Below are 27,531 nucleotides of genomic sequence, written 5' to 3'. Positions count from 1 at the left end.
TTTCACTCATTTATGGAACATAAGAAATAGGAAGATCAGTAGGAGAAGAAAGGGAAGAATGAAGGGGGGTAAACAGAAGGGGGAATGAACCATGAGAGACTGTGGACTCTGGGAAATAAACTGAGGGCTTCAGAGGGATGGGGTGGGGGATTGGGATAGGCTGGTGATAGGTATTAAGGAGGACATGTGTTGCATGGCACACTGGGTGTTACATGCAAATAATGAATCATGGAACTTTACATCAAAAACTAAGGATATACTGTATGGTGACTAACATAACATAATAAAAAATTATTATAAAAAATAAAAATAATATTAAGTACATTCTCTGATAATGAGGGAATGATATAAGAAGTAAGTTTCAGAAAAAGTTTGGAAAACTAACAAATGAATTAAACAAAATCCCCTAAATAATCAATAAGTCAAAGAAAAAGTCACAAGGAAAATTATAAACTGCTTTGAGATAAATGGAAATGAAAACTCAAAATACCAAATGTCTGGGGTGCAGGTAAAGCAGCAGTTAGAGGGAGACTTACAGTTTCAAATAACTATATTTAAAAATAAGAAAGATCACAAAACAATAACCTATTCTACCATCTAAAGCACTGGTAAAAGAAGGGCAAACTAAAATTAAAATAAGAAGGGAGGAAATAATGAATATTAGAGTGGAATTTAATGAGCTAGAAAACAGAAAAGCAATGGATAAACTCCGTACAACTAAAAACCTAGTTCTTGAAAATAATCAGCAAGATTGACAACCCTTTACTTAGATTGACCAAGCAAAAAAGACTCATATCACTAAATCAGAAATGAAAGATGAGGCATTACTATCAACCTCCCCAAATTAAAAAGGATTACAGAGTAATACTATGAACAATTGCAATCCAATGTATTATATAAATCAGGTGAAACAGACACATTCCTAGAAAGACAAAACCTACTAAAACTGACTCAGGGATACAAAAACTATATAAATAGACCTATAGCAAGTAAAGTGATGTAATTAGTCATTTAAAAACTACTAGTAAAGAAAATGCCAGACCCAAATGGCTTCACTAGTGAACTCTAACAAACATTTTAAGAAAAACGAATACCAATTTAAAAATTTTTAAAGATTTCTTCCAAAAGAAGAAATTTCTTCTTTACAAATTCTTCCAAAAAATAGAAAAGGAAGCAATACTTGTGACCAACAAAAACTACAGACCAGTATCTCTTATGAACACGGACACAAAAATGCTCAACAAAACACTAACAAATTGAATAGGGCAACATAAAAAAGGGAGAGCGAGAGAGAGAACTATCTCATGACCAAGCAGGATTTATCCCAGGGATGCAAGGTTGGTTTAACATTTGAAAATCAGCTAATGTCACACACCATGATTATCTGAATTGGTGCAGAGGAAGTATTTAATAAAATCCAACACTTTTTAATGATAAAAACACTCAAGGAATAGGAATAGAAGAAAAGTTGTTCAACTGATAAAGGACACTGAGGAAAACCCATCAATAACATAATACTTCATGATGAAAAACTGGGGCTTTCTTCCTAAAAACAGGACAAGATGAGTGTGTACTCTCACACCACGTGCACAGCATTGTACTGGGGGTTCTACCTAGAGTAAGAAAAAGAAATAAAAGGCATCCATATTGGAAAGAAAGAAGTAAAAACATATTTATATTTGGCATGCTAGTGTATATAGGGATGCCCAAGGAGTTCACTAACTACTATTAGAGATAATAAGTTCAGCGAGAGTACAAGACACAAGATCAATGCACACACACACACAAATGAATTGCATTTCTACATACTTTCTACAATTCAAAAATGAAATTAAGAAAACAACTCCATTTATAGTAGCATCAGAAGAAATTCTTAGTATTAAATGTAACCAAGTAAGTGTAAAACCCATGACTTGTGACTAGAAAACATTGTTGAAAGAAACTAAAGGAGATTAAAATAAACGGAAAACATACCAAGTTCATGGATAGGAAGACTTAACACTGTTAAGATGGCAATACTCCTCACATGATCTACAGACTCAACACAATCCCTATCAGAATCCCTGCTGACTTCCTTGTAGAAATTACAACCTGACTCCAACATCATATGGAATTGCAATGGACCTAGACCAGCCAAACAGTTTTGAAAAAGAGGAACAAAGTTGGAGGACTAATAATTCCTGATTTCAAAACTTACTACAAAGCAATAGTAATCAAAACAGTGTGCTTCTAGCATCAAGGTTCAACATATAGAAATGAAATACAATTGAGAGTCTAGAAATAAACCTGTAGGTCAACTGATTTTTGACAATGTTGCCGAGACTATTCAATTGAAGGAGTAATCTTTCCACAAATGGTGCTGGCAGCGCTGAATAGCAGAGCAAAGAAAGAAGATGAACCCTCTACCTCAAACACAGTTATAAAAAGTTCATTCAAAACCATGTATCAGGGGCGCCTGGGTGGCTGTCTTTGGCTCAGGTCATGATCCCAGGGTCCTGGGATTGAATCCCACATTGGGCTCCCTGCTCAGGGGGGAGTCTGCTTCTCCCTCTCCCTTTGCCCCTACCCTCCTGCCCTGCTGGTGCTCTCTCTCTCTCTCCCATGCTCTTTCTTGTCTCAAACATATAAAATCTTAAAAATAAATAAATAGGCATTTCTTCACAGAAGATACACCAATGAACGCATGGAAATATGGTATCATCAGGACAATGCAGATCAAAATCTCAGTGAGATCCTACGTACTTTACCCGCACTGGGAGGGGAAATAAAAGAAGCAGCGAGGATGTGGTGAAACTGGGACCCTCGCTCACTGACAATAGAAATGTAAAATGGTGTAGCCAGTTTGCTGTGTGGTTTTTTTAAGATTTATTTATTTTTGAGAGAGAGAGAGAGAGCACGAGTGGGAGGGGCAGAGAGAGGGAGAGAGAATCTCAAGCAGACTCTGCACCTGAGCAGAAGGCAGACGTTTAACCTACTGAGCCACCCAGGCGTCCCTGCCTGACTTATTTCACTTAGCATAATGCTCTTGTGGTCCATCCCTGTTATCACAAATGACAAGATTTGGTTCTTTTTTATGGCTGAATAATATTTCAGCGTGTGTGTGTGTGTGTGTGTGTGCGCACACGTGCGTGTACATGTGCACGCACAAACCACGTCTTCATCATCATGCATGCATCCACCAGTGGACACCTGGCTTGCTGCCGTGTCTCGGCTGTTGTAAACAGAGCCGCAGTGAACATGGGGGCAGGTATGTTCGCCTTCGTGATTTCATTTCCTTTGGATAAATACCCAGCAGGGAGATCGCTGGGTCATAACTTTTTGAGGACCCTCCATCTGTTCTCCAGAGAGGCTGCACCAGTCTGCATTCCCACCACAAGTGTGCGAGGGTCCCCCTTTCTCCACATCCTTGCTGACACCTGCTGTTTCCTGTGCTGTTGATTTCAGCTGTTCTGACAGGTGTGAGGTGGTGTCTCATTGTGACTTTGATTAGTATTTCCCTGATGCTGAGTGATGTGGAGCATCTTCTCAAGGGTCTGTCCGCCATCTGGACGCCTTCTTTGGAGAAATATTCTGAAATACAGTTCCAACCTAACAAAGATCCACTCCCCGGTGCGGCTGTGTTTTCTTGAGCTTAGGCTGTATTTGCAATCAGAATTCACGATCCCGTGGTGTACAATGGAGCCTTCGAATGGCACGTTTTTGCTTTCTGGGTTGCACATTAATTGTCGGCAGGCCAGCGTGCATCGGTGCTGAATCTAGCCACCCAGCAGAGAAGGTGACGGGAAATACTGTCAGGGCCGTGGCAGCAATTAGGCCCGAATCACACACCCGGTAGTTCTGCTAATGGAGAGACGCTGAGTACAGACAGAGCCCAGTGTCTAAAAGCAGCAAACCAAGCGTGGGTGATGCAGATGTTTTGAGAGAAAGCAGGCTTCACTCTGTCTGGAGAGAAGTGGGATCTGAATGAAAGTCTTTACGAAAAGGGTCGATTATTGTTATTAGTACTAATTGTTCACTATGCTAGACAGAACCCAAGGCTGCCATAGTAAGATTCCTTTTTCGAGTCCAGGTGTAGCCACCTGAAGGGGGGTGTCATTTAGTGCTGGCCTGCCATATGCAAATATTACCTTTATTCCCTCGTTCTTTTCTTCTTTGTTCAACAAATGCCTTGAGCCTGTGTCATGGACCAGGCACTGTCCCAAATATCAGGCACCCAGAAATACACAAAATGAAAGGCCTCCTCCCAAGAGAGCATCCATTCCACTGGAAAGAGACTGAAAACAAGCCGGTAAACAAATTAACGTCATGTGTCATATGTGTGAAGGTGTATTAGTCTGTTCAGATTCGTGTATGGGTGACAGAAAACCCCAAGGAGCAAGGACATTAGTAGGTTGAAAGTCTGACCTCAGACAGCTCAGAGCGGGTCAGGCACCTGTCTGGCTCCTTCTCTCCCTACTGCTCTGCTCACCGGCCTCCAACATGGAGGCTGCCTCGTGATCCAAGATGGCCGCTTCATCTCTAGCCATCACATCAGCATTCGGGGTAGAAGTAAGGGAGGAGGGGGCATGGAAAGTGATGTCCCTCCCTACAAATCCACACCCTTGAAGCTGCAGACCCCCCTCCTGTTGTATGTCTTTGGCCACCCACACCAGGTCCTCACAGCTGAGAAACGCATTCTTACTTCCAAGCGGCCGAGGGGCCAGCTAACATCCGGGGGGGTCTTACACTTCTACGAATGGGCAGACTCAATCCTGGAGACCTCCCGGAAGAGGTGACAGCTCTCAACCACGGAAAGAAGGAGCCACGCGTTTATCCTCTTCTGGCGCTCCCAGGGAGGTGGGCAGCTGTAGGAAGGGTTGTGTTCTCAGCAGGGATGCAGGAGGCATAGTCGACGGACTCCTGCTGTTTCCAGCGGGTACGCTCCCGTGACCCGTGCCCGAGGCACAGCTCTGTCCTCCAGGCGGTCACAGGCAAGGGGAGCCGAGACATCACCAGTGGCATGAGGAGCATAAGAAACCGAGGAGGCAAGAAACGGAGCTTTCTTTCATCAGTAATTGTGGGTCTGGCCAACCACCTCGCTTTTTGGGTCTGAGATTCCTTACAGTGAGGCGGGTAAAATAATAGCTATTTCTGTCACAAGGACGACATGGACAAGGCACGAGGAGAGTGTGGCAAAGGAGCACGTCTCAGAGGAGAGCCTGGCCTCCGTTTCTCAACACGATCGGAGCTGCGAGGAGCTCAGCGACGGCTTCCCTGTGTCTTGACGGGAGCCAGGGATCACCACTGAGTGCAGTTCTCTCCAGCCTCCTGCCGCGGTGGAGAGCAGCCTCCAGAACAGCAGCGGTCCTTCTTCACTACGGAATTGCCGCACGGCCTGCCACCGCTCCCAGAGCACCGTCGCCCATCCAGACCCTCCTCACCGCCAGCCCTCCTGACGACGTCACCATCGCCCCATCCCCAGACCTGATGAGCGTGACCGTCCTCCTCTCCTCAAGCCCCGGGGAAGTCAGTTGTGGAGTTCTACCTTTCTCCCCCAAATGCCACCTGCTCCGCACGTCCTGTCACCAGCCGACCACCGTTGACCTTCATTCGTGCTCGGACAGGAACAAACACAGCCCTTGAAGAGCCCGCTTTCCCTGTGGCTTCCTTCTCCACCTCATTTTTTACCCTAGAAGGAAAATCTCCCCAAAGATGGTCTCTGGACGCAGGGCCCACTTTTTGACCTTTTCCCCTTGTTTGACCTTTCCCCCAACTATGATCTGCATTATTTCCCTGCATGCCTCCTTCGTCCTCGGGGACACACTCACAGGGGATGAGATGCCCGCCTGCGGAAAGACGCGGGTTCAATGCCTCCTCTTCCACGAAGCGTGCGTTCTGTCTCCTCCCCACCCCTGCCACAGGCACCTGGAAACCTTCTCCTGGAGCCTTTGGTCTCTCTTATAGAATGTGTGATTTGTGAGTTTTTGCTGCTTCTCGTCAGGGCTGTAACTATTCCCCCACTGGATTTCAAGACCCTGGCGCTCCAGAAAAATCCAGTAGCATGAGATGACTTCCATTGAGCTGCACCCCCAAGCATCCTGTTCCCCAGGCTTAGGACAATTTCCACACTGTGCTGCATTGACCTTTATGTGTGTGGGTGTCTGTCTGACCCCGACCGAGCGCACTGAGAGAGGGACCCTGCCTCTGTCGTCTCTCCTAAGACAGGCGCTCAGCCAGCATGCACCCATGAGCAGGAATCACGATGTGAACCCAAATCCATGAAACAGTGTCTCAAACACTTCCATTTCCCACCTTCTCTGCCTGAGGGTTCTTACCAGAACGTATTAGAAAATGAAAGCGGAGTGTCCCCTTTGGTCAAGTGACCACTCTGGGTGACATCGCTCATGACCTGAATTTCCAAGACCAGAGGCGTCCAGCCAAGATGTCCAGCATGGGAACGACAGGTGGCTTGGAAGCCCTTCGCGGGTAACTGCATCAGAGCACCGTGGATTGTATTCTCGCGACGCGATGCTGTGAAAGCAAGTGAAATGACCGATGCCACATACCAGCATGGTGAGGAGATGGAAGCCGGTGAGTGCCTTTCTCTGAAAAGAGCCGTTTCTGGTAAAGACTTAATTCAGGGGTGGGTAGAAGCAGCTGAATCTGGTGATGCTTGAACACAAAGCAAAATGCAGGATAGAATTCAGTAGCCCGTCACCCCACAGCTGCACAGCACGGCAGAAATCATCATATGTGAGTGTGTACAAACTTCCTTCCCCATTTGTGACAGTGACATAAGCATATCCGATTATCTGTTTCATTTTGAAATCTTTCAACCAGTGTATTATTTGGTGATGTAATCTTAACCTAAGCTTTGATGTTCATGGCAATGTTTTCTAGAAGCATTAAATCAAAGATGCCACGCTGAGCACAAGGTGTCACGGGAGGGGACGGGTTCATTTCCGGCCAGCCAGATGGCCATAGCTTGAGGACTCCACTGTCACTACGCCTTCTTCCATTTCTTAGAGGAAAACCTACAAACAAGTCCTCCAGAGTACTCTCTATATTCTGAGTAGAATGGCCATACAACCTACTGATGAAAGCATCCTTCGAAGTTGATTCCATTATTGGTTTTGATTCCTCAAGTTTTCAAGTTGGACGACTCAAGAAAATAAAAGTTCTCAGGATGCTTGGGTGGCTCAGTCGGTGAAGGATCTGCCTTTGGCTCAGGTCATAATCGGGGGGTCTTGGGATTGAGCCCCGCATTGGGTTCCCTGCTCAGAAGGGAGTCTGCTTCTAACCCTGCTAGTGCTCGTGCTCTCTCTCACACACTGTCTCTCTCAAATAAAGTCCTAAAAAATAAAAAGAAAAGTTCCCATAATCTTAAGGATTTTCTTTATTTGTAAAGCTGGTTTGGTTTGGTTTTGAATACATCCACAGCCCTATCCTCCCTCCCCTCCAAGAAATCAGCCGGGCGAACTCCAAACCTCTAGGCTTCAGAAACATGATTTCTTTTCCCCCTTTGGGAGGATGACTTTTACACTCAGACTTAAACTTTCTGCTTCAGTTGGTCCCAGGACAGGGAAAAGCAACCAGGTGCAACTCGCAGATGTGGCCAGTTCCCTCTAGGTGCGTCGTGAACGTGCCCATGACCTGCTGGCTCTCGGGATGCAGGACAGTTATGCCCTGGAGAGAATCTGGGAACGCGTCCCCAGTTTCCGCAGATGAAGTATCAGTGTCCCAGAGGATGGTATGCTCCAGCTCCTCTTTGTACATGCACACACACACATATCCATCCATGCATGCAGACGCACAACGATGTCTCACACATCCATTGTTCGACATAATGACCTACCCTCGACTGAGGAAAGAATCCAATCAAGAGCATGAGAGACTGTAGACAGCCACCCAGCATCCACTTACTTGTCTTGTCCCTTAGCAGAAACCTAACTTTATTTAAGTGGCAAAATGCCCAGCTAAATTCTACATTTCTCAGGCTTCCTAGTAGCCAGGGCGACTGACAAAACATAAGTGCAAGTGACTGGGTGGGGCTCACAGACAGCTTGCCTTTCCCTGCTCCCTCCTGTTTGTTACCTGGAAGGAGGATGTGATGGGTGGAGCCACAGCAGCCATTCTGAGACCAAGAAGATTGTAAAGACTTGAGCCACTGAACCAGTGCCAATAACCATGAACTTCTGGACTTTTATTACATATAAAAAGTGGATATGCTTCAGTCGATGGATATGCTTACATCAATGTGTTTGATGTTCTGTTACTAAGAGATGGACATATCTCATAACTGAAACAGAGATCAGAGATATGAGAGAAGAAAGAAATCCCCTGGAGGAAGGTCTCAGAAGGGAAGGAGATCGTGGGATTGTCGCATAGGAAGAAGAAAGACAGTTGATAAAGAGGCAAGTTTCCTTCTCAGAAACAGAAACAGAGGCAGAGAGGGATGAATGGCAGTTTGTGAGCCCACCCTGAGGGGTGGATGGAGAGGTAGCTTCTCTCATCCGGGGATATTGGAGACCACATGTTAAATGAGTGCGTGTCAGGGCCTTGATGAGAATGAGGGGGTGGAAGCACTGCCCAGAGGAAGGTCACAGGAGAGCGCTGAGGGCGCAGACACAGGGACACAGGTGACGACGCGGGGGGCGTCTGCAGCAGCATGCACCCGGGTGGCCCGTCGAGCCCATGGCTCAGGAGTCTCGCCGGCCGCACCGGGATCCCAGCTCCACCACAGGCCCCTCTCTGCGGTTACCGAGTGGGGGCCGTCCTGAGAACATATGCCACAGAATAAAGTGGAAACCGAAGGCCCAAGTTCAAATCCTAACCCCTCCGCACACTAGCCGGGAAGATGCTCCACGTTTCTCTGACTCATTTTCTATTCTTGCAGAGGAGAGTAATACTAAGAGCAGCTCACAGGGGTGTGAGAAGGAGAGAGCTAGTTAGTGCACAGAGCACTGAGAACTGGCACCGAGTACCCACACCAGTGATGCCTCCTGACATTACCCCCGGAGGCTAGGCGATCTGTGCCCAGAGCTCGGCCCAGTACGGGAAAGATCACGTGTACTAAATGGTCACCAGACAGAAGAGGAGAACCGGGACACATAGGAGAGGGGGTCACCTGGACACTGGGGAGCAGAGACAGGAAAACAAGGGCGATCCCCGAGAAGGGGCCAGACCTCACAGATCGAAGGCGCCAGACCTGCTGATCGAAGATCACAGCTTATGGATGCAAATGTCATAAACTGTGACTTTTCTTGGCCAGAGAGCAAAGGGGAGAAGGGCACTTTGCCCAGTTCCCTGAGCCTGAAGGGAGGCCGTCCAGGGCACGGGAACAGGGGGTGCTGACTGGGGAGGGGAGGCCCCCGGGAAGAGTGAAGACATCCAGGGTGGGTGCTGTGGCATGTTGGGGAAGGAGGGAGGCTGAGGCTGCATCTGAGCGCTCTGGGAAGACCTCACGGCCAGCAAGAGGCACGCGGCTGACAGGGGGCAGGGACACAACTTCTCAAGTCTGAGAGGCCAGAGGTCACGGCAGTGGGAGGGAGGCAGAGAGGCACAGGGACAAGGCCAGCGTGTGCGAGGCCATGGGGAGAATGGCACTTTCCCCAGAGAGGCCGAGCCCCTGACCTCCTGTACTCTGAACCCCGTCTGTCCCTCAGGCCAGGCAGCCCCAGTGTCCCTCAGGCCAGGCAGCCCCAGTGTCACACAAATCTTCCCGCCTGGACGCAAGGTGAGATCAGGGGTGGCTGGCTCTGGCGGAGCTGCTGGGGGCAGGAAAACCCAGGCCAGAGTCAGGAGAACCCATTAGATGGTCCAACTAGGAGAAGTCTGTGGTTGGCTTCTTCACAGAAATGACCAAAGTGTGACCACGGTCGCTGACCTTGGACTTGGTTGGTTCTTATGAACAAACAGCATTTAAGCAATATGCGGGAACTGTACAATGAGATACAGTGTGAACTGCTGTAGAAATATCACACAAGATGCTCTAAGAAGTTCTAACAAGGTCTAGAACTCGGGAAGAAAATAGGACACCGAGTTAGTAAATGAGTGAATTTATTTTTCTTTTATTTTTTTAAGACTTTATTTATTTGACAGAGAGAGTTCACAAGTAGACAGAGCGGCAGGCAGAGGCAGAGGGAGAAGCAGACTCCCGGCTGAGCAAGGAGCCCGATGCTGGACTCGATCCCAGGACCCTGAGATCATGATCTAAGCCAAAGGCAGACACTTAACCAACTGAGCCACCCAGGTACCCCAGTGAGTGAATTTGGAGGCTGGCAACATTAGTCCTCCTGGGGAGTCAAAGCCTAAACATCCCAGGACCATGACTGTTCTCTGCGGGGTGGTCCTCCTGCATTTTCCCAGACAAGGCGCCCAGGACTGGCTGTCACTGCCCTCAGATGGCGTCTCTGAAATAGTGTGGAGGTGGGGGCGTCCAGGAATGCTGGACCGATGGGAGATGGAGGCTGTGCTCTCCCAGGGCGCAGGGTCCAGCTGGAACAAGGCGGGTTTGGGGAAATGGAGCAGTGCACAGACAGACCCCGGGTGGGGAGGATGCACTTAGATGCCGAAGAAGAGGAGCTGGTCGTGGCTGGGAAGCGGTGAGCAGGGGGAGGGAAGTGTCCAGCGCAGGTGAGGCCAGGGGAGCGTGGGAGCAGGACTCAGCGTGTTGGGGGCAGCAGTGGAATGACGTTCAAGGCCGGGGTGCTCCAGTAAGGAGTGCACGGGGGAGGTTGGGGCAGGTGTCTCGGGGCCCAGAGAACCCCTGCCCAGCCCTCCACTTGGCTCTGCGAGTCTCCTCCATGGGGCTCCTGCAGCTCCTGGGGCCAGCTATCCCATGAGGCAGATGTCTCCCCACCCAAGCCACGGCCCTGCGCACCCACCCCTGCATCTCCACAGGGAAACCCCTCATCGGAGCTCAGGACAGTCTCTCCCAAACGCTGTGTCCCCAAGGTGCCGCCTCAACCCCTCTCCCCAGAGGCTCCCTCACCCCTGCTCTATCCACATTGTCTCCCCACTCTTTTCAAATGTCCTCAGTCCCAAATCCCAAGATGGCCTTGACTCCTCCCATTTGGTCCCGTGCACCGTCAGGAGGAGTCAGGGTGGGGGGGCAGGTGCACGGGACCGACTTCCACGGGCTTAGCTGTAGCTTTCATGCTCCCGCAGGACAACCCCCACAGAAGCGCCTCCCCCCGCCTCCCCAGCCTCTCCGAAGACCACACGTGGCCTGAGCTAGGCCCTCCTCCAAGTGCCGCACACTCGCCTGGCCTCGCGGTGACCTGTCCCCAGCCGGGGATGCTTGGACAGACAGGCTGCGTGATGGCTGCAGGGGCGGCAGACCAGGGCCCCTTGCAGGTGCTCAGCGGCCCCTCGCACACAGCCCCGGGGCTCTGCACAACATGGGCACAGACTGAAACTCTAGAGTCACCGCTCCTGGTCAGAGCACGTGGAGACACCATCAGACATTGAGACAAAAAACCGTGTGCCATGTGGGGGACAACAGGGTTGGAAGCCAAAGCACGCCAACGAGCATGCCTATGGGCTGTGCGCACTCAGGACCGCGTGCACAGAGAGGAGGGGAGAGGAGCCCACACTCTCCACGCAGCCCCTCAGCCTCAGGGACCTCAGCGGGCACAGGTGCTGGGGACTCCCAGGTCCAGGTCAGGATGAACCCTTCACTTTTTATCTCCTATTACGGAAACATATGTCATCAGTTTATTTGCTGCAGGAAAATACCAACTTTACAAATTATCTCTGGCAACGTATTAAGTTCGGTGTTGCTGTGAATCACGCACAAGCCAGTTCTTGCTTCACATCATTGTACAGTCCATACATTCCTAACAACCCGCCCTCAGCCACAGGATGCGTTATCGGAACTGAACCCGGGAGTCGTGAGACTGCGAGCACGCAGACCACGCCAGCTGGACGAGGATTCTGAGCCTCCTCCGGCTGGCTCTTCCAGCCAACTTGCAAAAAGCTCGAGAGAGGCAGGCAGCTAGGCTGAGACATAAATCACCTAACAATCAGGCACGGGCTATAAAACTTTATGTAAGCATTCATAAAGGTTAGGGAGTGTGAAATATTATTTTTCTTTTGATGACACTTATTAAAGGTGAGCGGAGTACATATCGAGAACAGTTTCCAGCAGGTGGATCTGACAAGTGACCGACCCGACGCGGCAAGCAGGAGCGGGATTGGCTGTCCCGGCAGCACCTGACTCCGAGCCCCCAGAAAATGGATATTCCCTCCCCAGCACGGCACATCAAGCACTCCGTAATATTTGCTCCGTGAAGTAAACACATTTCAACTTAATATATAGATCTGTTTAACAGATCTCTGCCTGCAAATTCCAACTTCAAAAACTCTGAATGAAAATGAAAAATTCATCAACATATATAAATAAGTTATTCTGTATCAGAAACAAAAGATTAAACAAGTTAAAAGGAAACCAGAAACTGTGAAAATTGTTTAAGTGACACTGAATTTTCAAAAAGCGCAAGACTAGGACAGAAACATGCTTGTCGAAATTGGCAGCAAAATCAGGACGATCCCAAAAAGTCAACGGCAAAGACATGACAAGACAGTTAGCAGGGAAGAAATCAAAGGGGTGAGGACACACAGGAAAAATGCTCAGTCCTTACTAGTGCAGACAAAAATCAGCCACAACAGCCCCGTGCTCCCTCCTGACACAGCGCAGACCCGTTCACAGCACGGCGGTGGGCAGCTAACAGAGGCCCGCGATCCACCCTGGACAAGGGGCCCAGGTTCGCCAACCTCTGTGTCAGCGAGGACAGTCTTCTCCTCTCTTCATCGTGACTGTCACAAGGAGCGTGCCCATCCTCCCGGAAGACGCCGTGAACGTGGTAGGGAATGGCCGGGTCCACGTGTGTCCCACACACCCTCACCTTCTCAGCCCCCATCTCCCTTCCTCCGTCGCGAGGGGACTGGACCACGCTCGTGCCAGAGTATCACCAGCTACAGGTGCATCACGCACCGACTTACACTAAACAGGCCAACGGAAAGAGAAATATACACACAACATACATGTATACATACAACACACATACCTGTCTTTAATGTGCTGGGGGGAGCCAAGGCACCTGAAGCTGCCGTTGACCATGATGGCAAGTCTCGTGCAAAGAGCCTCGCACTCCTCCATGCTGCGGGGAAAGACAGGAAGGGCGTGAGCGAGCCGTGCCCTGGAGACGCCCCGCTTGGACCAAATAGTTGAAACCACAAGTGGACCAAAACACTACTGGTGCGAATTCATGATTTTTCTCTCTGTGTCAATATCTATATACAAACCTCAAGAAACCCCCCCAAAAGCACTTTGTAGATGGATGTTTTATTTAGATAGCCCATGACACAATTATCCAAAAACCTGGCAGCATTTCAATATCCAAGGAACCACAGTTACGAGGACAGAACCTTTTAGCGCCAGTACAAAAATATAAACTAGACACAACTGACCTTCACAGAAAACGTGGAAGTTTTATGAAAAATAAAAGCAATAAGATCTACTAATGAACCTAAACGAAATCTTCAATCAATAAAAAGGTGTGTCAAGAAAAGGAAAACGGTGAATATGTTTTAGAAAAAGGAAATTATTATAATATGAAAATCACTGTTAAATGAAAATTATTTTACAAAATATATGATATATGTATCAATATGAAATGTAATAAGTGACTTTTATATAAAATACAAATATGAATTCTATTTTACTATAATTTATTACATAAAATAAAATGACATTGTAATTTGCAACTGTAATTTAGTTTGTAATATTATGTAATATTATCTTGGTCTAAAATATGTAATAAAGATTTGTAACTTGTAACAGCATTAGTATAATCACATAGAAAATAACAAATTATAATAAGGATATAGTATAATGCCAGTCAAAGTTACAAAGCATATCTTCAAAGTTATTTAGTGAGAGGCAGAAAGACTGTAAATAGTAAGAGAAGTAAGCCCCAGAAACTATTAACGTTTGTCTTAAGGCTCAAATAAATTCTTTTTTTAAAGATTTTTATTTGTTTATTTGAGAGAGGGAGAGGATAGAGCAGGGGGATGGGCAGAGGGAGAAGAAGCAGACTCCCCGCTGAGCAATGATAACGCTCAAATAATTTAAATAAGGCAATATGCTAAGGAATTAGAAGGCAGATCACTGGAACCAGATAAGACAGTGGGGAAGGAGACAATCACACCTTAAACACCTAAGCGATCAGGACCACGGGAACGTTCCTCCTGAGCACGACAGCAACAGAAGAAACTGTGCAAGAAATGTTTGGCAGCTGACAATGCAGAATTACAAACTTCTAATAAATGTGTCAAAACACAGCAAACTAGGGGCGCCTGGGTGGCACAGCGGTTAAGCGTCTGCCTTCGGCTCAGGGCGTGATCCCGGCGTTATGGGATCGAGCCCCACATCAGGCTCCTCTGCTATGAGCCTGCTTCTTCCTCTCCCACTCCCCCTGCTTGTGTTCCCTCTCTCGCTGGCTGTCTCTATCTCTGTCAAATAAATAAAATCTAAAAAAAAAAAAAAAAACACACACACAGCAAACTAACATTTAAAAAAATTACAACAAACGCAATTCATAAGGGTTGATAGTTTCAGTATAAAGAACCGATACATGTTAGCGTGAACACAGAACAATGAAAATGCAATCCAGGAAAAAGGGCAAAGGGAGACCGACTATTCAAAGAACCGCTCACAGGTAATACACATACCAACAAATTAGAAACTCAATCACCACATACGCGATCTTAAAATCATTTTCCAGCCAGCAAGCCATTTGCCATGGGTCTTTTCGTATGTTGTACAGGAAAACACTTTTTGCCCCCATCTCCAGTGCAAATAAAAACAATGATTTCTCAGATCATAAAAATACCCAAAACACCTTCTCCGTGATCCTAAGAAGGGGCATCTGATATTTTGCTAGTGGGAGTGAAAAACTGGCATAACTCCCCAGAAACCCAATTTGGCAATAATCTCTTTTTGAGGCATTTACTTTAGGAAACTCAGAAAGTATGAATGAATATAACAACTTTTTTATAATAGTAAAACTCCAGAAATCGGTTCCACAATAAGAGAATAAAATACTCACATAAAGGGGAGTGTGTCCATGTGTTAATCAGCCACTAAATGGGGTTTTCTAAACTCCATTGCACAGGGAAAAAGTAATGATAGAGCAACAATAAAATGACAACGCATGTCGGGAAAAATGCACATGTATATGAAAAAAAACCGGGAATGAAAAACACAAAAAGGTATGATTTTGACCACACTTGAAAAGTGAGGTTAATGGTGGAATGTCTCTCCTTCTGTACCTCGCTGCACTCTCCAAATCACCTATAGGGAACATGTATTGTTTTTGCTGTTAGGAGATGGACATAAAGCAGTCTGCTCGTCAGGTCACGGCGCGTTCGGATCAAGGTTATACTGGTCAGCCTTCCGTGCGCTGGAGATGGACGTCACCGTGAAGTATAATTTCTGGGTCATGCCTTGAAAGTCAGTTTCAACCATGAAGATGAGGACAAACTCACAGGTGACTAAGTGACATGGCGGCAAGACCCTGCGTCCTTGGATGACCTTGGGCTCTGGCACAGCCCCAACATGAATTGTTAATGGGGAAGAGAAATACATGGCTGGTCTGAGCCACAGCGATTTGGGGTCTTTGTTGCAGCAGCTTAACATGAAGTGGAAGGAACATATGCTATCAACATCCAAATATGCTTTATGCACCTTTCTGCACAAACATGTCTTTCACTGTTGCTTTAATTAATTTCAATTTAAAACAATCTCATTCCATTTTTATGAGTGTGTGGTAGGTGCTCTAATTGAAGCAGGACAATGCGAAGCCTCTTCTGTATTACATCCTTGAACAGTGCCGATGGGCAGAGATCCACATGATAACGGACCTCGGAGGAATAACTTGGCAGTTTCAAGTGAACTATTATTAGCTGTCAAACAGATAAGGTCCGAACAACAGGTGGGTACCACCACACCACAGCCTAGGGAGAAGAGACGGTGAGATTTTGATAATTTTCAGCATCAAGAAGAATATACGATGCCAGGGGCTCGACATCAGTGAAGGTCATCTCTGACTATTTACTCAGCAAATGAACACCGCATTTCCTCCGGGTGGCTAAGCTGACTGGAACGGAACTCTAGTCAGGGGGCACAAAGATTTAAAGGCTTATAATGGAATGTACAAGTCAGGGTTTGATGGGCAAGCAAAAAGCCCTCCTGGTCATTCTTGGATGGATTCATTTTTTTAAAGATTTTATTTATTCATTTATTTATTTATTTATTTATTTATTTACTTATTTGAGAGAGAGAGAGAGAGCAGGGGGAGAGGTGGAGGGACAGGGACCAGCAGACTCTGCACTGAGCGTGGAGCCTGATGCCAGGCTTGATCCCAGGACCCTGAGATCATGACCTGAGCCGAAATCAAGAGTCCGACACTTAACCGACCGAGCCACCCAGGCTCCCCGGATGGACTCACTTTAATTCCTCTGAGTACAGTGGGCAACATTTGCCCATCTCATGTTTTACTGTGATCCTCTCAGTAAGGAATGATGAGAGCAACAGAGACAGGGACTCAAAATTAAAAGGAAACTGTGTGATTTGGAGACTTCTCAGCTGAAGGCAGCTGTTTTAGAATCACAGAATCAACCACCGGCTGCCCTACTCTTCATTAATCGTGAGTCATTTAGACCTTTGTATTGCATGAATATGGACAGATTTATAGAAATGAAGACACATCGTTAACGTGAAACCATGTGAACAGGAGGACATAAAACAGAAATTACAGTGACATGTGGTCTTTCTGAGAACGGTCTGCAATCATTATCTGCTCTATGGAATTTAAGGGGCATTTTTAATTTGACACCCATTTATCCAATCTTAGAACCTACCTACGAACATGAGGACTTAACACATGTCAGCATAATGAGCACAGGAATGCAGGGAGTTTCTGGAATCGGCACGGCCAAAAGATCATTTTCAGCCAAAATAGAAGGTGGAAGATGTGCCAAATTTACTTCGATGTAAAATTCTATTTTCTGAAGAGACACAGAACAAAGACAAAAAGGCAAGCGCAGGACTTTCAGCTGCAGCCAAGTTAAAAAAAAAAAAAATGGCAAGGCTCGTCTCCGAAAAGTGACTATAAAACTGGACCAAATGAACCAAAACAACCATTTCAGAATTCTGGAAATTGACCAAAGGCACGTGACAATTTGAGAAACGCAGGTGACAAACTGATGAATTGAGGGTAAGAAGACTGGTAATCCGTCATTAGCTTTACAAACATGCACCTGCTAGCAGGCAGGGCGGACCACGAGGATTGGCAGCTTCTCTGCACTCAGTGTGGACCACTGGGGAATGCCTGTACCCAGTGACATGGTCAGCATAAGTGAGTTCTGTAAGCTCAGCAAACAAGAAGGCCAATAGCTCCAGTACCTGGCCCGAGGTGGGCTCTACCAGGCTGATATTGAGTGGCTGGGGCATGCATACTGCTTACTGGGGCTGCATGTACACACAGTAGAGGTCAGAGAGGGGCCACACCAGCCACAGGCTCCACATGAACCCAGGGGCCATCCAAGTACACAGCCCAGAGACCAGCAGAACCCAGGAGAAAGCAAAACTGGGCCATCTAGAAGAGGCCTGCACTTGGAATATTCTCTCCTGTGCACACACAGATCCGTTGGCAGAGAACAGACTCTTTGCTGCCTTGAGGTGGCTGAGGGCTTCCTCTGCCCATATAAAATCGGGTGGCTCCAAGGACTCTGGGCTTAAAAACCGAGCACAAAATTTAAAACACAAACTGAATGGAGGCATCAGGAGTTACTCGCTGCAGGGGAAAGAGATTTCATAGATTCATCTCCGGCAAAGAAACAGTAAACACATATACACAAAAGGAACAAACCAAACAAAAACAAAAACAAATTAAAAAATTGGCAAAAACAGCAACTTTTGGGGATGGGGAGAAATCAAACCAGAGATGCTACAATTTATTAAATAATGTGAAATAGCCTGCTTTCGACAAAAAATTATAACCTGCAAAAGAAACCAGAAACTGTTACCCATACTCAGGGGGAAAACAGCAGAAACTGTTCCTAAGTGTCCCTAAATGCTACATTTAGCAGAAAAGAATCTTCAGTGAAGCTACTCTATATATATTCAAAGCACTAAAGAAAACAGTGTTTCAAGAAGTTCTTAATGACAATGACAATCAACAAATAGAGATTCTGAATTTGATTAAAATTATTTTTTTAGAAAAAGGACCAAATGGGGTGCCTGAGTGGTTCACCAGTTGGGCATACGACTCTTGGTTTTGGCTCAGGTCATGGTCTCAGGGTTACGCGATCGAGCCCTACACCCTGGGCTCCATGCTCAGTGGGGAGTCTGCTAGAGAGTTCTCTCCCTCCCTGTCTGCCCTTCCCACTCGTGCTCTCTCTCTCTCCAAAAATAAATAAACCTTAAAAAAAAAAAAGGACCAAATGGAATTTTTTTAGTTGAAGAGTATGATAAATGGATTGAAAATTCCACCATGGGACCAACAGAAAAGTTTGAGTAGCAGAAGAAAGCATCAGTGAACTTGAAGATAGATCAATACAGATTATTCAGTCTGAAAAGAGAAAAAATATATTAAAAAGAAATGGACTGAAACCCATAGATCTGTGGAACACCATCATACACACACAGTACCAGTGCACGGGAAAGGAAAGGAAAGATAGAAAGAGCCAGAAAAAAAAAAAAAAAAAAAAAAAACAGTGGAATAAGTGCCAAAATGTCCCCGTGTTTACTGAAAAAGCATTAACCCACACATTCAAGAAGCACAATGCATGATCAAAGAGATCCACCCGTGGCCACATCAAAGTTGAACTGTGAAACTAAAAGTCAAAGGGGAATCCTGCAAGCTGCAAGGCAGGAATGACCCACGATGAACGGGGCAACATCAGAATTCACACTGGCCGGTTTCTTATAAGAAACAACGCAGCTGAGAAGACAGGGATGACACATTCACCTGGACAATGTGAATTAAAATCACACTTCGCCAGGATGGCTACAATCAGAAAGACAGAGTGTTGACAAGAATCTGCAGAAACTAAGAACTTCATCTTTGGTCCTAGGAACATAAAATGATGAAGCCTCGTCGGAACTACTGTGTCTTAAAGCATTAAACCCAAACTTACCACACAATCTAGCAATTTGGCTCCTAAAAACCATCCGAGACAAATAAAAACATACATCCACACAAAGACTTTTATATGACTGTTCACAGCACATTAAACGAGAAACAATCCAAAGGGCCATCGATCAGGGAAGAATGGACAAAATATGGTCTAGCTACGTGACAGAACACCGTTCCGCACTGAAAACCAGCACGTGGCTGACACACGACACAACACAGAGGAGCCTCAAGGACACAGCACTGGATAGAAATCAGATACAAAAAACCACACTTTGGGGCACCTGGGTGGCTCAGTGGGTTGGGAGACTGACTTTGTCTCAGGTCATGATCTCGTGATCCTCAGATCGAGTCCTAGGGTTGGGTTCTGCGCTCAGCAGGGAGTCTGCTTCTCTCCCTCCGCCCCTCCCCCTGCCCACGTGCTCGTGTGCTCTCTCTTTCTCTCTCAAATAAAATAAATAAATCTTAAAAAAAAAAAAAATGATCTTGGGCAGAAAGGCACTCACACCTGGTCTCAAGACTGGGGGAGGAAGTCCGGATCTGCAAGAGTGATAGACAGGCAAGCGTGTGCCTGCGACAGACCGCTGGGCTCAGACTCCAGCTCTGCCCCCTGACATCCATGTGGCCTTGGTTACGTTGCCCAACCCGTCTCCGCTTCAGGGTCCTAACCTGTGCACGGGGACTCCCGGCTACATCCCCACGGCAACGGTGCTGTCCGGATGTGGGAGCGTGTGGGCGGCATGGGCCTGGCCCCGGCTGCTCCACGACTCTTGCCAGCCCCCCAGCCTGGCCCCCCGACCAGTCGCAAGGGCTGTGGCTCACCTGTGGGAGGTCAGCACCACTGCACAGCCTCGCCGAGCCTCCTGCATGATCGTGTTCCACAGGAACCGCTTGGAGCAGGGATCCATCCCGGAGCTGGGCTCATCCTGAAGGAGAGAGCACATGATGATGGGTGCTGGGGCTGCACGCCAGGACATGCAGGCCCGGCTGGGATGGGGGGACCCCGCGTTGGCTCTCCAGCAGCACGTCTTCATGACACCTGGTGGTTGGAGAGGACGGCCCCCCCTGCTGCACCGTCCACCTCCGTGGAACTTCCGAACAATCCACCGCGGAAAGACAGGCCAGAGCGGAAGAAAGCTTCCCCTACGTAGCATCATCAAGTAACGTGGGATTCTTGGAACCTGGAGGTTTCTCCTTCAATAAACACCAAAGCACTTACTGAACCACTTTTGAGAGAAACGGTTCTGGGCCGCGTGATGCATTTCTGGGCTTTTTGCAGTCAGGGAGTACTAAACACATTTTTCTTAAGAGCTTAGGGTCATCAACTTCCCTAAAAGAAAAACAGATGGAAAGTGGACAAAAAAATGGCCCTGAGCAGGAAAACAAACACCTGCACTTTTCTGCAAGCCGGGTGATATATGTGCGTAGTTAGAAGAGTAAGTCCATAGCAGCAGTGGTCATGCATCGCTCGGCGAGAAAGCTGATGGATGGCTCTACATTTTCCTGACCCCACGCTGGTGTCAGACGCGGGAACCACTTGCCTTTCCTCGGGGGAGAACTTGGAAGGCCCTGCGATGCATGTCTTGAACCAGATGCTCTGAACGCGTCCCCATCACCGCCATCACTACAGCCCACTGGGTGCCACGTGCTTCGTGGCCATCATTCCGTGGCCTGCTTTCAAGGAGCCCAATACACAGGATTGAATCACGGCCATTTGCAGATCAGGTGGAGACATGCATTCAACATGCCAGGCCACGTGCGTGCAGGGAGGTGCTTCTAGAAGCCAGAATCTGGACCCTGGCAGCTGACTTGAGTCCGACCACTAAACCCCGAGTCTAGCACCACCAAGGGAGCCGAGAGCAAGGCTGTATGAAACAGGTGAGGGACATGTTCCAGGGCGGTGTTCCCGTCCTGATTCAAGACATGGAGGAGGCTGAGCATGGGGAAAGTTCTACAGAAGGTAACAGACACCAGGCCTTGTGAGCCCTTCGACGCGGGCCCCTGCTTGTATGGAAAACCTAGTTTACAACCTGCCGAACGGGACAAGTATTCGTATTCACTACTGGGTGTCAGAATATGGCATGCTGACCCAGACCTTGATCTGGGACAGTGCAAAGAAGCACATTTACAGCAAATAAAGGAAAATCAGCTGCGAGTCCAGAAGACACCCATTAATTAATGAGAGGCCACACTTCCAAAGCAGGCCTCTTAAATCCCCTTTAAAACAGTTTCCATCTAATGAACAAGAACAGAAAGGAGGAAAGAATTTTTCCCCACGTGTTTTGCTGCCCCTCTGACTTCGTACACGTGGACAGGTGTGGGATGCACCCCAGTGATTTGTACCCCGTCTATGGCACCCACATCGTGCCTTCTTCCTATTGTTTGTGACATCGTATTGCATGTGACTTTGAGCTACTTTTGAAATGCAAGACAGTTGGCTCCATTGTTTGATCCCCCGCCATCAGTTCATGCTTTCATCCAGCCAAACTGGATTAGCTCCAGTTCCCACATAGATTACGGACAGCCTGGTCTCAAAGCCACTGCCTCCAAGCCCCACTTCCTGCTGAATGACCCACTTTCCCCGCCATATTCGTCCTGCACCTGACACCCACCGTCAAGACTCACCACAGACTCATGTCACCACAGCTGCGACAATCACTTATCCGCACACAGAAAAAGACTCAAAAAGAACATGTTAGATGTCAAGCGTATTTTGGTTACCAGATTATAGTTGGACCCTGGTGTTATTCCAAAATACTGCTGTTAATGGTAAATTTTTATGGAGTCCTCAGTGAGAAAGATAACAGGGACTCTATCAAAACATAATTTTTTTTAAAAAGTTCTGTAAAATTCCAAGGCTTTCTTAGATTCCGTTGGGAAATGTTGTCTTAGGGCAAAGTGTTTATTAGCTCAGAGAGCCCACACTGCAGGATTTGAATTTCCTCCCCAGAGGGGCATCTTGTCTGAAGATGCCCGGAGACCACTGGTCTCTCGGCTACTCACCAGCAAGAGCAGGTCAGGTTTGCCCAGCAGGGCCAAGGCTGTAGAGAGCTTCCGCTTGGTCCCCCCACTGTACGTGGCCACCAGTTTGTCCACGTGGGCCTCCAGGTGTAGACGCCTCACAAGGTCCCCGACAACCTGCAGGACAGGCGCTGTCCGTGAACGTATCCCCACGCACCAAGGGCCCCCCAGACCGGGGCTCTCAGCCCTGCATGCCCTCCTTCCTCCCGCTGCCCCTGCCTACCCCCCACGAACACATCCTTTCCTGACCCCAGGCTGGCAGAGGATAAGCAGGTGGGCCCCTGCAGGGGTGCTCAGGGCTGGAGCTCAGGGGAGCAGAGGGCACCAGAAACCCCATCGAGCCAGGGCCCGATGCACAGCCACCCTGGGGCGGCCAGAGAGATGCAGGCAAGCCCAAAGCGAGACCGAGGAGGAAGGGAGGGAATAAACCAGGGAGGGGGAGGGCAGGACAGGACTTCAGGGAGCAGAGAACGGAGAAGAGGGTTTTCAATATTCACAAGGACAAGAAATGTCCCCTTTCCACCGAGGAGCCACTGCCAGAGGCGGCCACTTGGAGAGACGGGGAATAGAGGGAGTGTTTCTCACCGGCCACCGCCGGGAACAGCTGAACGAAGCCAGGAGGACAGTGACCGTGCGCCACCCCTCAGGACGGGGGTTCCGACCCCGAGCACACACACGGCACGTCCCGCCTCCTCTCTTCCTGTCCCTGCCCCACCTTCACCTGCCCTGCTTCAGACACCCCGGGGCCCCCAGTCTTGTCCTCGTCTCTGTCCCCTCTCCCCTCCCCAGTGGGCAGCATATGCCCATACAGCCCTTCTGCTCGAACGCCCACCACAATGCCCGCCACCCTACATTTTGTCTGCTTTCCTTTCCAAAGCGGTGCAGCTTCCTCTGCGGCCGCGACTGAGCTAAAAACACAATTTAAAACTTTGACAAATGTTTTCTACGTAACTTTTGTGACGACAGACGCATCGCCACAGATCATCATATGATCAAACTGGCGGCGATCATATCTTAATTCAAATTTAGGAGAGGTGGGGAAGACTCTGTGTCCCGAATACGAATCAAAGGGAAGATAAATGGAAGAAAATTTAAAAATAAAGTATATATTTAAATGAAATATATGGACTAACGTTCATGCTTTTTTGGATACAGGCATACAAGTTGGGATACTCCTAATAATAATGGCGATGATGTCATAACAAGAACGTCTGAAAATACTGGCACGATGTTTATGCCTCCCAAGAAAAGCCCCGACAGAAAGCGCTCTCCGGCTTTATTTGTGCCTCCTCAAAATAACACAGGAAGAATTAAGAATCTCGAGGACTGGCCTAGTTATCAAAGAGTGTAAGTCAAGGGGACACAGGGAACTTCGGAATAAACTCGCCAAACTATAAATGCTGATGTTTATGGAACCAGGAAACATAGGTCACGTTTTCCCAATTCCACAAAAGGTCAATGTTGGGCACCTGGGTGGCTCAGTCAGTGAAGCATCTGCCTTTGCCTCAGGTCATGATCTCAGGGTCCTGGGATCAAGCCTCGCGTCAGGCTCCCCGCGCAGCGGGGAGTCTGCTTCTCCTTCTGCCTGCCGCTCTCCCCCCAACTTCTGCTCTCTCTCTTTCTTTCTAATAAATAAATAAAATCTTTAGTTAAAAAAAAAAAAAAAGGTCAATGTTGTAGCCTACACATCCCGGGTTCGACAGCCGCAGGAAAGAGTCCAGAATACATAGGAATAAATGCATCGGTTCGATCCCATACTTCTTGAAGTCATATTTTCAGAAAATCACAGAATATAGCCTGATAAGTACATTCTTGCAGTTTTCCTGTACTTGGGACTCCTGTCAACACTGCAGCAAACGTCAGGCACTAGCAATGGTTGGCAAAATGCCGTGCCAACCCCTAAATGTATTCTGCTTAAGGAATCTCTCTCTCTGCTATTAGGTGTTTTTCTTCCGTAAAGTTCTCAGCTGTTCTACGCTTAAGGCAAGAGTTTGGGATTCATTCATCCTTGTATCCCCAGTGTGTAGTCATGATCCACACTTAGCAGGAGTTCTGTAACCATCACCTGGACCAAAATAAACCGCCCAGAGGTGCACACGTGCTTTATTTGCTTAAAAAACCCAATTCCTGTGCACTGCCATGCTGACAGCCACGGCAAGGGTTCCCGGGAGATGAAAGATCAAAATGAGGAGGATAAAGGGGGCCCCGGATTTAAGACAGAAAGCCTTTCTTCCAGCCCCCTCCCCACAACTTTCTTCCTGGTCCCCATTCCTCCTGCCATCACTTCTGGCTCCTTCTAGCAAAACCGTCTGTGAACGGAAGAAACTTTCAGGGTTAAGAGGCACGTCTGTGGAAAAGCAGTAGGTAGTGAGACACAGGGTGGGGGGGGGGGGGCGGGTGTCCCTGATAGGTGAACACAGCAGTGGGGCAGAGGGCTCTCTGCCTTTTCTATCCCAGGGAAGACCACACTACAGAAACCCCAGTCCTCAACCCCAGCAGCACTGTGGTTCGGTGGTTCCAGTGTGACACTTAAATTATTGTACCCGTTTCTCCAGCATCACAGACCATGTCACTCCTGTCCCCTGAATCATTTTGTTATAATTTGATGTAAGTTCAAAAAAAAAAAATCAGGTTCATTGAATTCAGACTCAAACATGGACACTAGAAAACTATCCAGTGTGGACAACGGGGAAAAATTGAAAAGCATTCCATCAACCTGCCAAGCCTGAATTCAAGCCAAATGAACACAGCCTCTCTTTCCCATGTAACTGAACCTTTGGAGGGTTCAGGGGGAGAGGAAGAGAACTATACACAAAATACCAGAGACTGGGCCGTGTGTGAGCTGGGACAGCGGGGCACAGAGGAGCCTGGGCGCTGAGGGAGGGAGGGAGTGAAAGACGAGTACAGGGGGGCTGTCAGGAGGGACTTCCCGCGGGCACAAGGGGGCCTTCCTCTAGAACCACAGAGGACACAACTAGGGCTGCCCAGGGGAGTGAAGGCTGAGGTCAGCCTGGAGGAGAGAACGAGGGTGAGTAATAGATATGCCAGGAAAAGACCCCAGCTCCAGGTCCTGGCAGAGCTCAGGTGTGGGGCTCACCCAGGGAGGAGGAAGATGTGGAAAGGGACCCCTGAGCCAAGGGGCCACAAAATAACTCCACATAGTTTCCACTCCCTTAGGCACCAGAGGGGCGTAAAAGTAAGACCGAGCTGTTCGGGGCACAAGAGATTCCACGGTACTCAACGAGCAGCTCAGCGTCGGGATCATGTCCTCATCAGGAACGCTTACTCTGGAGCTGATTTATCAGATTTCAAAAGAAAACCCCACCACCTTCTAGCCATGGGGCTTAGGCAGGTTTCCTATCCTACCTGTGTCTCGCTTCCCCATTTGCAAAATAGGGAATAAGCATCTTATCGACCTCACACGGTCGCTGTAAAATATTTAGAATAGCGTCTAGCCCAGAACAAATACTGAAATGTTCTTCTGTTAGTGTGTAATAGTCCCTTCTGGGCACATTAGAGCGGACACGCCTGCACTCTATCTCCCATATTTCTACCACGGATGGGAGAGGGCCGTGGGTGATAAAGGGAGCTACCTCCCCCCGGACCACACGTGCTGTTGTCTCAGAAAGCTCCAAGCAAGCAGTAATGCTGTCTGCAAGATAGCTGCAGTTTCGTGCAGGAAGTGAAGCCAGTTCCCAATCTGGCACCATTAAAATAACTTTCTCCGTGGAGGAGCTCCGAAAAACGAGCCCGTAAGACCGCCGAGCATCAAGAGGCAATCGCCCTGGACGACAGGACGCGCGGAGCCCTATTCTATTAAGCAGAACTTCTGCGAGTGCGCATTCCCCCCGGGGCCAGCAAAGGGGCCTGCAGATGGCGTCTGCCAAGCAGCTGCCTCTTTCATCAAACACCAGCCAGGGGGAGCTGACAGAGATAAACCCCTTCTGAGGACCGAGCTCCTGATGAGTCCTGGGTTTCAATAACTGCTTAAGCACGAGGAGCAGACCTCCAGGGGCAGACAGTTGTCCTGGCTTGATGAAGATGGGAGGTGGGGGAAGGGACCGGGGCTCTCCGAGGACAAAGGAGGGTTTCTGCTTTACTCGCACTTACTGAGCATCATAAGAAATGAAGGCTGAAGAAGGATTACCCAACAGCACACGGGATGAATTTTCGTGGGCCAGCGAAAGCGAGGCTGTTAGTTTTGTCTCCCGTGAATTCTGGGATGTTCCCTCTCTTACAGAATCTCACTGAAAATGCACCTTCTGCTCCTTGTTCAGAATCCAGAAATGCAAGGAGCATTCCAGAATCTCTACAAGGGGCAGAAAAGGTAAAGCTGCAGCCCCAGCACTCGCTATTCTAGTGGCTTCCACTTGGCATGTCCTCTGAGCTGTCGGTCAAGGCTGTCAGCTCTGCTTGGCTGACTACTGCTCACAACAGGCAGAATGGCAGCAGCCTCTGGCTTTCTCACAGCCGTGCCCACCCCACCCTCCCACAGAGACGGTGGAGGGGAGCGGTCTGCGGTTTCTGCCACCTCTCCATCCTCCAGAGGCCCCCCAGGGAAGGAGCCGGGCAGGCAGGTGTCAGCCCCTCCACCCAGAAGTCCTCCTTCCAACAGCCCACCCCACTCCACGGGCAGCCTGAGCCCTTCTCTGTGAGCCAGGGGGAAGGTCTGTAATGCTTGCTCTCGAATAAAAGCAACAGTCCAGTAAATGCAAAAGGCACTTGGAGAGGAGACGAAGTTGCAAATACTGACAGCTTTAACCCCAAGTGACTTCAGCCCTCAGATCTATTTTAAATACATAATTAAATGCAACATTAACACATTTACTGTGTTTTCTTCCATGTAATCAGATTGGAAACATCTTTCTGGTACATTTATCTGGCACTGTGGTTCCTTCTCGAGGGGTCAGAGAGCTCTGTTGGGACCAGAGGTGTTGGCCAAGCATTCCTTAGCGGGACGCTTTTCTGGAAGACTCCAGGGAGTTTACCTGAGGGATGCTGGGCTTGGGAATCCCACGGAGGCAACAGTAATAGTGCAGGTGTTCCCAGCCGGTCAGGAGCTCGTCCAGGGCGTCCTGCTGTGGACAGTAGCCAATGCGCACACCCGCCGTGCCCGCCAAAGACAGATCCACGACCTCTCTGCGAAGAGAAACACCAGCACAGTCCAGAAAGTTCGGCTCCCCAGACAAACACCCATTTCTTCAACCCGGCCCATCCATGAGAAGTTCACGGCAGCCTGTCTAATGCAACTAATTAATAGAGCATAAACGGGTTTAATGAACGAGTAGCACCCCATGTGTCTATGCTTGGCTCTGAGGCCACCATCACT

General features: G+C 48.3%; 1 protein-coding gene across 1 annotated transcript in view; it reads right to left on the bottom strand.

Moving 5' to 3' along the window:
• Nucleotides 1–27,531, bottom strand: part of ABCA13 (ATP binding cassette subfamily A member 13) — a 369,975-nt gene that overhangs the window by 14,754 nt on the left and 327,690 nt on the right. Inside the window, 4 exon segments of the mRNA XM_040644577.1 lie at nucleotides 13,050–13,142; nucleotides 20,004–20,107; nucleotides 22,185–22,319; nucleotides 27,191–27,341. Coding sequence (XP_040500511.1) covers nucleotides 13,050–13,142; nucleotides 20,004–20,107; nucleotides 22,185–22,319; nucleotides 27,191–27,341 — 483 coding nt within the window.

The sequence above is a fragment of the Ursus maritimus genome, unplaced genomic scaffold (assembly GCF_017311325.1).
Source record: "Ursus maritimus isolate PB19 unplaced genomic scaffold, ASM1731132v1 scaffold_3, whole genome shotgun sequence".
Lineage (NCBI taxonomy): Eukaryota > Metazoa > Chordata > Mammalia > Carnivora > Ursidae > Ursus > Ursus maritimus.
This window is presented reverse-complemented; position numbering and strand designations above follow the sequence as displayed.